The sequence below is a fragment of the Etheostoma spectabile genome, chromosome 5 (genome assembly GCF_008692095.1).
Source record: "Etheostoma spectabile isolate EspeVRDwgs_2016 chromosome 5, UIUC_Espe_1.0, whole genome shotgun sequence".
Lineage (NCBI taxonomy): Eukaryota > Metazoa > Chordata > Actinopteri > Perciformes > Percidae > Etheostoma > Etheostoma spectabile.
The window spans coordinates 20,218,292-20,228,907 of record NC_045737.1 but is presented as its reverse complement, the minus strand read 5'-3'; the positions used below and the strand labels follow the sequence as shown (position 1 = coordinate 20,228,907).

Here is a 10,616-nt window from a genome sequence, read left to right as displayed (position 1 = left end):
ACACACACACACACACACACACACACACACACACACACACACACACAATATATTACTGAAATTAAAATAGAAAAAGAGGGAAGAGGAGCTGTTTGTCTTTCAAATGAGTGTAAAGATGATAATTTCTTTGTTACTTTTCTTGTTATTTTTGGGGTGACATTCTTGGAGGTTCTCAATGCTGTACCCCATAGTTTTGTTCATGCTTATCTACCTTACATGGACCCGGCGGCTTGGCCGTGTATAATCACAAACTATAACTCGTTGTGTTTCGTTAGAATGAACCCTGGATATCTACATAGGAGCTGGCGTTCTTCCTCCATGTTGCACCGCCATGTTTGTATAGTGGCCCACAACGGACCAGTCAAACACTAGGCTCGTTCGAGTTGAGCCAGGTCCGCGCAGAATCGTTCACCGGCAACAGAGGTTTGTGGATCTTAGTGTCGCGATTTCGGTTTTATATTGTTAATCGTTACAGCCCTAATAATTATCATTAAATACATTATACTGCAGTGTTATTGATGTTATTGAACAGTCATTGCTAACCAATCTCACACACGTGTCTTTGCAATAACAACAACAAAAACTTTAACACTACTTCCACCATGGCCTCTGTAGCATAATATTCCAGGATCCATTCATAACTACACTGTACTTAAGGCTGCCTGAACTACAACCATTGACCAAGCCAGTAGCTAGGAGCTGCAGGAATGAAAAGAGACCATAAGCTATCTTTCAGTAAAAGGCTGTTTCTTTGAGAATAGAAACAAAGACAGCTTGTAGGTTTAATTTAAATCTCACCGTACTGACGTCCACCTGTTCCACCTTAATATGATGTTAACACCCAATCGAATAAAACGGAGCACACTCTTCATCCAGTGAACAAGCAACAGTGAAGCACTGTTGTTTGGTCTGCTGACACACGGTGAAACTAACAATATTCAATTCAACACACACAAAAGCATCCCTGCCTTCTCTAACAGACAGATAGCCGCATGTATGGATTTTCTTACCGTGTAAAGCCCAATCCTGCACAAGGCAAGGGAGAGCTGCATGTGCTCCGACATTGTGCTCAGCAACCAGCGTAACCCCCGGCAACAAACACGCCAAGCCTCTGGAGTAAATGAATGGATGGAGGAGAATCAGGAGTAGCTGAGCACAACATTGTCAACAACATGAGTCCAGCCCTTCAATGTCTCACTGTCGGCAGCCCATGACCACAAGCATTTTCCTTTCAAATCGGAGCTTTGCAGATTGGTTTTGTAAGCGGCGAGGTGAGCATGACTGAAGGTTTTCTTGTGTTTACTCCCCGTATCCATTGATAGAAAGATAAAAACACTATCGCCACAAAGATCAGCAGACGGACACAAGCTTGAGATTAGTTTGTGGAGATCTTCCTCTCCACAGAGATTAAGGGCTCAGTGACTACCAGGGATCCAGAATGAGACTACAAATTGGATTAGTCACCATTACCCACCCACACACTATGCCCATACTGTACGGATAGCTTCATGAAGTATGAAAACCATTGCTTTCTGCATTGAGGAGGATGAAGGGATCGACCACTGGAGCTTACAGCGGTCCTGGAGATTTCAATTACTGTTGTGGGGCGCTTTGTCAGTAGTATGTCTGTTCAGGGACAACTGTGGGCCGTGTTCAAACTGCTTGTTTTGGTATAGTAATAGTTGCTGCAACCACACGCTGACTATCGCAGTTATAATATAGGGTACTCAACTGTAATGCAATAACGGTACATGACAACTAATGACATTATGAAAAGGAAGCTTAGAATTCAAATTGAAGATTTTTTTCTACAAACATTATACTACTGCATGCAACATAGAATTCAAGTTTACCTGCCTGTAAGAAAACTAATTCAAGTTTGGATTCCACCTAATCTGATATTGCAGTAATTCAAAGTTTGAAAGCATCATGAGTGTTTCAAGTCATCTGCTGACCAATTAAAATTAATTTTAGATGATTTAAAAGACACCAAAAACTGTCCACCCGGTTGTCACTCAAACCTAAACATATAGGTTTGTATTCAATATATTCTTTTTTGGATTGTCTATAGTGTCTGATTATGATCTAGGCTATTGCATGCCTGTCCGCCCAGGGAGAGGGATCCCTCATCAGTTGCTCTTTCTAAAGTTTCTTCCATTTTTTCCATGTTAAAGTTTTTATTTGGGGGAGATTTTCCTTATCCAAAGAGGAGGACACAGGGTGTCATATGCTGTATGTATTGTAAAGTCCCTTAAGGCAAATTTGTGAGATTGGGCTTTATAAATAATGAATTGACTCGACACCATGTTCTTGTTTTTCATCTGGATTAAAACCCTAACCACTCGGGCAGCTTGATTTGCTGAAGGCCAGAATCATGTAATCTGGGTGGGAAATTAACTTTTTTGCCAAAGAAAGTTGCCCAAGATGCCCAATTTTACCAGCCACTTATATTCTTTATGAGCCACTTTTCCAGAATTCAAATGTCACGATTGCAAGTTTCTGTTAGCGTTTCCGGTTTTATTTTGAAGTCTCTGTTTTTAGGAACAAGCCTCACTAATTCCGTGAAAGATCCCTGACATTAAATTTACAAAAGGAAAGTGCACTAGCATATTTTGAATTGCTTCAATACATTATTTTTTATTGTAAATAGATAATTTATTAATATGGGCAAATAAAAGAGCAGAGCAGATAGCCTTTATTGGCACACTCTTCTCCTAGGGTGCCGTCGTCACCAGCTTTTTAGCAGTGACCTTGATATGACTCGTGGTCTTTTATTGCCTCCAATTTAAGGTTAGATGTTCCTCTAGACTAGGTTAGATGTTGTTTGCATTTTTTGACAGTGCGTAGGTTCGACTGTGCAGTGCATGGACTGGTCGTCGGGAAGGTAGGCTAACCATTCCCTCGTTTGCCCTTTGTCATCAATGCGCCACTTGTTGAAAAAGTACCTTCTCTTTTTCTTTACTTTTTAACCGATAATTTTCCTTTCGTCTGTACCTCAGCTCAGCTATATGTGTCACGGACTAGCGCTGAAAACCACTCCACCTGCCACTGCGGCTGGTATACAAGGCAAAGTCACCCGCCACTGGCTGGGGGTGGGTGCCAATTTTCCACCCTGTACGTAATTCTTTCTTCCTGGGTTAAAATCAAGTTTTTGTCACATATTTCTTTCTCTCTCCATGCCTCAGAAAAAAAGAAAAAAAACTTAGAATAAATAAAAGCCTTTCGAAATCTTATCCAACACAGTGCATTCCATACTCTGTACAGTAGATATATTCTTTTGTTATGCAACACCTCATGTAACAAGTCAGTATACGGCAATAGCCTAGTTTGGCAGCAGTTTATTCAGACTGACTGTAGTAATATATGGCTTACTATGAAAGGTTTGAGTCAGTGGTAAAGCTCTAATTATTAAACTGCATTTGTTTATGGCTTTAATGGGCATCTTCCATAAACCTTCAAATAAAAACAAGAGCAGAATCAAACCAATGACAGTAAAACCCTTCTCCTATCCATGTCCTTCATATTTGTTTTTCTAGTGACAAAAAGCAATGAGAGAGTGGTTATGACCTGAGAGAACGTAAAGGATATAAAATACAATTATAAAACAACATGAAAATAGTTCACTAAGGCCTTTTACTAGCACTCTCCACAGACACAGGGGAATCATTGAAATGAGCTAGCCAGCAGGCAGAAAAACCTGGCTGACATGCTGCTGGCAGGTTAAGATCAGGGACGGGGCTTCAGGAATGCTGTTGAGCTCACACTGGTATTTCACAGTGTAGTTGGAGGCTTTGCACTTTGAATTAAAGGGCAGTTTTAAAGGAACTGTGGCCATCTTGAGCAAACTTTAGGTTAAATCAATTTACAGCCATTCAAACTGAAACCTGAGTAAACCTGCTCTCACCACAGGATTAAGTAAATATTAGTGTAATAGCCATCCACATATAAAAAGCCCAATTGTTGACCTATCTAGCAAGACTTTTGGTGCTCTTATCTGCATACAATAGGTCATTTTTGTTTGCCTCCGGAAAATAGAGCTTGGCAGGGACAGCATCATCAAGGTGTGGAACACGGTCAGATAGGGGACACAGCTGAGCGGAAAAGTAACACCAGCCTTCTATCCCATAGGCTAACAAGGTGAATTCAAACGCAGCCAAAAACCTTGCATCAACTCTCTTTTGTCTGTGTTATGGGTGTGAGAGTCTGCTATAGCCTGCTGTGTACCCTTGGACAGGGGATCTGCGCTGACATACAGTTGGTCAGCCAAAAACCCATGCACGCTTCTAAGACAATTTATTTTCATGGAGGTGTGAGCTTAGTGCTGACTGGATAAACCGAATGGTTTACCACATAACTGCCCCAGGTTGATTCCGGTCTGGGAACTTGTCGCTCTCTTTCCCTTTGTTTCCTGTCTGCTATCTGATAAAGGCCATAAAAATGGTATGGTAAAAATTGTTGCTGCAATTTTACTGCGGTAGAACAACAACACCAACATGCTCAAACTCCTGTAAGCTAGTTACATGAATCATAAAACGCTTTCCTTATAATAATAGCAATTATCAGAGGAGATCTCACATTTCAAATGATGATTTCAATGAAACTCAACATTTTTAGCTCACTTATCTTGAGAATGTGTCTACTTCATACAAAACTGCAGATTAAGGGTTTAAGGCCTGACCAATTTTTACAGAATTTATTTTTTAATGAAGAAGAGTACATAATGTAATTTTAATGTTCTACATTTTCAACGCTATCCAATATTGGTATTCTGTGTGAAAACTACAGGGGTCTCCAGCCCAAATGAGGGCAGACTATATAATTTGTGGATTAGAACGACACCTGTTTATTAATAAGCATCATCAACATCGTAATGTTGTAATGTTGTCAGGGCCAGCTATTATTAATGTTAGGAGTCTACAATTCAGACAATGTCACGATTTGATTCCAATTTTTAGGCTCACGATTTGATTCAATATCGATCACCAATTCAAAAACGATTCACAGTATGTAAATAAAGTTACTTTTCCTATATGTATGTATGTATGTATGTATGTATGTATGTATGTATGTATGTATGTATGTGTATGTATTCATTCATATCCATATTATTCATGTGGATTTGTTTGTTATTACATCCTGTTATGATGTATGTGTATGTTGTGTGTGATGTCTCTAAGCTACGGGTATCTTGAATTTTCCCTTAAGGATCAATAAAGTATATATATCTATCTATCATGTGATTGTAGTAGACATAAAAAAACATTTAAAAAAAATTTAAATAATATGATTACATTTTTGGAATTCAATTAATCAATTTTGAATCGGTAGCGCTTGAATCAAGATTTGAATACAAATATTATTATTTTTTATTAATGTGCATATGCAATATGCTTTTCCAAAGGAAAGTGCAATAAAAATTCCATTGCTAGGTGCAGTCTTAGCATAATGTGGCTAAATTATATAATATCCAGAAGCAAAAAGCTTCGGCCATTAGTTGGCATTTCCCCCCTTCACTACTGGTAAGACTAAACCAAATGTTATTAATTCAATTGCACATGTTCACACAGAGGATGGAATACCAAATGGGTTAGTGTTTTTGACATCCTCCTAATTTAAAGTATAATGCCAAGACACAGATCCACCACTTCATAGTGAAATATCTCAAGCGTTTAGCAACAAAAATGCATCAAGTCAATCAAAACAAAATGCTAAATGCCATTGCTAAATTAAAATCAAGAGACAGAGATATAATTAGATTAATAAAATGTATTTTTTACTCACTTTTTGCTTCTTCTGTTAATTCTTTCTGGGCCAGCTTATTAGCGGATGAGGCTCTTTGCTCAGTTAACTGTCTCATTCTCTATTTCCATTTAGTTTGAGGTCAATGCCTGGCGGTTGCTGTAACTGAATCTTTGGCATAATCTAAATTCCACAAAAAACATATTGGTTGATCTACACCAGACAGTGACAATGAATAGTTGTTCTAACCACATTATTAGGGCAGAGCTACAAGAACGACCTGAATGTCAGTCTACCTGAGGGTTTAGTCACTCGTAATAAATAATGATATAATAAATCTCATCAAAATCTCTTCATAAAAGGCAAATGTTGTGTAAAATTGAAGAAATGGCCTACAGACTGTGCATTTGCCTTATACAATTAGTGAGAAAAAATAAGGCAATGGAAAAGTTGAAAAATAAATATGATCATGAAAGTATAACAGTGTGTTAAGCAGTATGAGGCAAAGTACAGCCTCAGGAGAAAAATGCATGCTATAGGTTCTTGCAGGGGGTTTTGAAATTAACAATACAGCCAATGTTGCTCTCTTTGTGATGTCAAACACAACACATTGAATCTGTCCTGTCTGGTGAAGACAGCAACAAGTTAGGGTCCAAGAGCTGGCCACACAGTGCACTTGTAATTTTGTAAGGCTGTGTCATGGCAACAGCTAGCACCAAATTCCTCTGTCAGTGCTGCTGTTTTGTGCGGTCTTTTTTAACACTATGCTGACCATGCAGGAGTACAGTCCTTCAACGTGCTCCAGCTCCCAGTTGAAACAGAATCCACCATAAACCAGATCTCTTCTACAGTCATAATTCAACCACAGTTATTACCCAGCCATGTGCAATATCTGTGTGCTTCCATTCCTGTTCATCCCAAAGACCCTTTTAGGTCTAACCTAATCTAAAACATTACGCAAAAGCATGAACAGGACATAGGACTATCATGATCTATCAAGGGTTTAGTGACAAGTTTTGATCAATTCATAGGGAAGAGTGATATGTAGTTTTGGCCTGGGTCTTGTGCCAGGTCTCCAGTGTTGCACAGCAGGTAAGGAGGCCCTGTGCCTATTGAGTGCATGACCTCAGAGGACAGCCAAGCACTCGGCTCCAACAGTCTACAGAGTTACAGCTGGTCTTTCCACAGAAAACTGATTGTCACAGAAAATCTTTCATCCTTATGTAAAAAAATAGAAAATGAAAATGTTTTTTTCTAAGCCGTGTTAGCGGTTGTAGATTATTGCACTTTGCCAGGAGAAACAGAAGACAGCTTGAGGGTAACATCAAAATCTATTATTTCACTCAGTCCTTCAACAATAGCTCCTGTGTTTACCTTTGGTACCAATTAATTCCCATTAGCATGAAACTGAGATTACAGAATAACTCATGTAAACTATGATTGAGCCACTTTGGTCCATTTTTGTTCCCCACAAGAAGTGTTACTCCAAGGCCATTAGCCACGGACAAGTCGGACATTAGTTTGCATTAGCCTAACTATTGCATAACTGTTCATGGTACCAGTTGCTGGATACTTTGTAAAATTGCCTCAAGAAACTTCTCAAATGAAGTAGAAGTTCAAAGTTCAAAGTTCCTTTTAGGTCCAAAATCTTGGGAGGCCTATCATAAACAAACTCAGAACACTGGGTGGGAAAGTTCCTCTGCATTTCACACTGTCCCTCTGTCCCCAGAGACAACAGCACAATATCTGTGTACTCTACTTTCCTGTGGCTTTATAAATTCCCCAAAAAAAGCCTTCAGTTACAGCTTCCTCTCTATTGTTGCACTTTTTCAGCAGCACCCATCCCACCCCTACAATATGTTAAAAAAAAGGACCCTAAACCGTCATTTTCAAGGCTAAAGCTGACAGTGGCCTGGACTGTAATAATTATTTTGGTCACACGGTATTACATGTGCAGGGGACCAACATCACAAACTAGTGAGGGTCTCACTAAAAGTGACCTCTTGACTCCAAATAGCCTAATACACACATAAAGTGCAGCTTATTTGTCCTCGGCAGCAACAATGAGTTTTGGGGGAAAATAAGAGCTTCGTGCTCCATACATAACATTGGAAACATAACGTTACATAACTTAGCTAACTGACAGGAATCCAACGGTGTAAATTAGCAAGTTTTCTGTTTAACATGTAAAAGATGGGAGTCTGAGTCAACCAGTTATTTCTTGTTCACATAACACTGCTGACACTGCAAAAGCTGCAGGCGATCCCTGAGACATTAGCATACAACAAGAACTGGTACGACACCTAGCCCATGAGTTGAGGGTCACGTACCTGAGTGACACCACTATCTGATGACCAGGGAGCCCAACAGGCAAGAAACCAAACGTCTTTGATTGGAATACGCAATAAAACAGCATTTACACTCAGTTACTTACCAGATAATCCATGTACTATCGCTGGCCAGTCACAGCAGTACGAATTGTCTTTGTAGTAATCCCGTTTTTGCTTCAATAAGACCCAAATGTAATAGATTTGACCACAAGTCGCTTTGTATTCCCCGCCTTTCGACAGCCACAGCAAAAATTAAAAAAAAAAACAGCCTTTAGTGGGTTTAAAAGCAAAGGTTTTCGCCGTTTTCTTCGCCGACAAGACACGTTTCAGCACAGAAACGACTGAGTTTGTTTGTATCGAGGAGGGCCGCGGGTTACGTGTGTTTTTTTAAAGGCTAACTAGCCCCTCGTCCACCGGTTGACTTCCAGTTTTTATCACACAATATCAATAGAGTGTTTGGTTGAGGAAACTAGCGAAGCCTACAACGCGACGTCACGCACGTCGTCTTCCGCACGTAGCGTGGTCATGTGACCAAACACATGGTGGCTATTTTCATTCTGAGGAGGAATTGAACTCTTCTTAAGCAGTCTTTGTTAAAATTGAGACAAACTTTTCTGTATTTCAACTAGGAATTACATAGCAGCGGACATATGCATTTTGAATAGTATTTTCGAAGTAAGTTTTTGATCTAATGTGTCAAATGTGATTATTATTAATAGTAGCCTAATAATAATACTTCCCCTCACGTTACCCAGTAGAGGAGAGGACTTTGTCCTTTTATCAGTGATGTAACACCAATGTCCAGATCGACAGGGTTAAATCATAAAACATAGTAGAGGTGTGGCAGTGGGGGTTTCAAGGGGAGAAGGCAGACTTTCTGGTAATTTGGCAGAATCGCTAATATATTTTTAGGCTAAATGCCTGTATACAAATCCTCCACTTTTCAAGTAAACCGTGGGCTACATTTTTATAGTGTTAAATGCATACTGTAAACATGTAAAACCTATAAAATACTTATGTATGTGTGTATTTATGTGTATATGTACTATATGTTTATGTATGTGAATGGGTATATTTATATACACTTTTTTATAAACATACTTATATCTGTGCATAGTGGTCAAATGTTTATAATTACCTTTGTTTAGCTTTGTGTCCCTGTTTTTTGTGGCTGTATGTCTATTCTGTGTAGGTACATAGAGAGTTACAACAAACCAGAGTCAAATTCCTTGCATGTATACACACATATATAGTATATGACATGATACTTTTAATAATAAACTTGTAATGCATCCAAATGTATAAAAAACATTTAGACAAACAAATTAAAGGCAGCAAGCAAAAACATTAAAATGCAATAAAACAGTAGAATGTAAGTCAATCAAATCAAATAAAAATAATTTTCAGTAATATTCAAAAATAGCAATATTAGGTTGTTTCCGAAAGGAATTTACAGAAGTTCAAATTACAAAAATAATGTTATCATAGTACCAAAAATAATTACATTATACACCACTAGGTGGCTCTGTATTGAATCACAATTGCTTCTATTTTCCATTTTGAACAAGTAAACATCACCCAACTAAAGACTCTGACCTACACATTCATGCATTTACAGTATTATCAAGCTTAAAGCAGCACAAAATGCAACAATCTGTGACATAATACATTACACAAGAATGAACGGGGATAGCACAGTCACAGTTCAAAGTCAAAAAAACGTTCCTCTGAAGCACATAGGCCTTACAACACAGATGTTACAGACAGAATACAAAGGACAGAGGAAAGGATGTGTGTTTCTCTGATGAATACAAAACCTTGTGAAGTGTTAATGTGTATCAAGTGTCAGCAGAACAGCATGTGTGTCATCCTAGTTTTGCTTATGTAGGCTACACTTCCAGTATTCCTGTAGTGTTCGGTTGTTTTTCTCTCCAAAGCGCTACATAAAAGAAATCTAACTTAAACTAAAGAGAGAGATATGACAGTACTTACATCACTCCCATTAACAGTCTGCACAGAAAAAAAACCTTTGGTCTTGAAAAGCCATCCCACAAGATAGGAACAAATTAAGAGGATAGAAATTAGCTAGAATTATCTAGTGGGAAGCAAACACAGATACCAGACAAAACAATTATATTATATAATTATGATTAGGGGAACAGTGTATATCACAAGTCTGCAACTGTGATGCAAGCTGCATACTGATGTGATTCCTGTTCCCTGGAGACCATACTCCTCTTCAATATTTCATGAGACGCGCTGGAAAACTCCCTGAACATAGTTAAGTAGAAACTGGATGTCCTCTGCACAGGAATGGCGGCTGTTGACAAGACACAAGAAGACATTTACTTTAATATACAGAATATGCATGTCCAAAAGGTATACAGTTGTATTGTTGTCTTCGTCCAGCTAGCTGACCCAGTTAAATGGAAGAGGAGAGACCTCTGCTGGCCTCTAGTAAAATGCTATGGTTGTTGAAAGTAAAACTGTGGTTTGCATTACATTCTTTTGAAAGAGTGTTTTTATTACTCACATTTTTTTTCCATA

General features: G+C 38.6%; 1 protein-coding gene across 3 annotated transcripts in view; it reads right to left on the bottom strand.

Annotated features, from left to right (window-relative positions):
- Positions 1-8,575, bottom strand: part of arl15a (ADP-ribosylation factor-like 15a) — a 118,969-nt gene extending 110,394 nt beyond the window's left edge. Inside the window, exon 1 of one of the 3 annotated variants that reach the window (XM_032515385.1) lies at positions 8,174-8,575. In XM_032515385.1, coding sequence (XP_032371276.1) covers positions 8,174-8,185 — 12 coding nt within the window. In that variant the 5' untranslated portion in view covers positions 8,186-8,575. Of the gene's footprint in view, positions 1-1,010; positions 1,401-8,173 lie in introns of those variants that run through there. The other 2 variants (XM_032515384.1, XM_032515386.1) reach the window with 2 other exon arrangements.
- Positions 8,576-10,616: the final 2,041 nt, after the last annotated feature.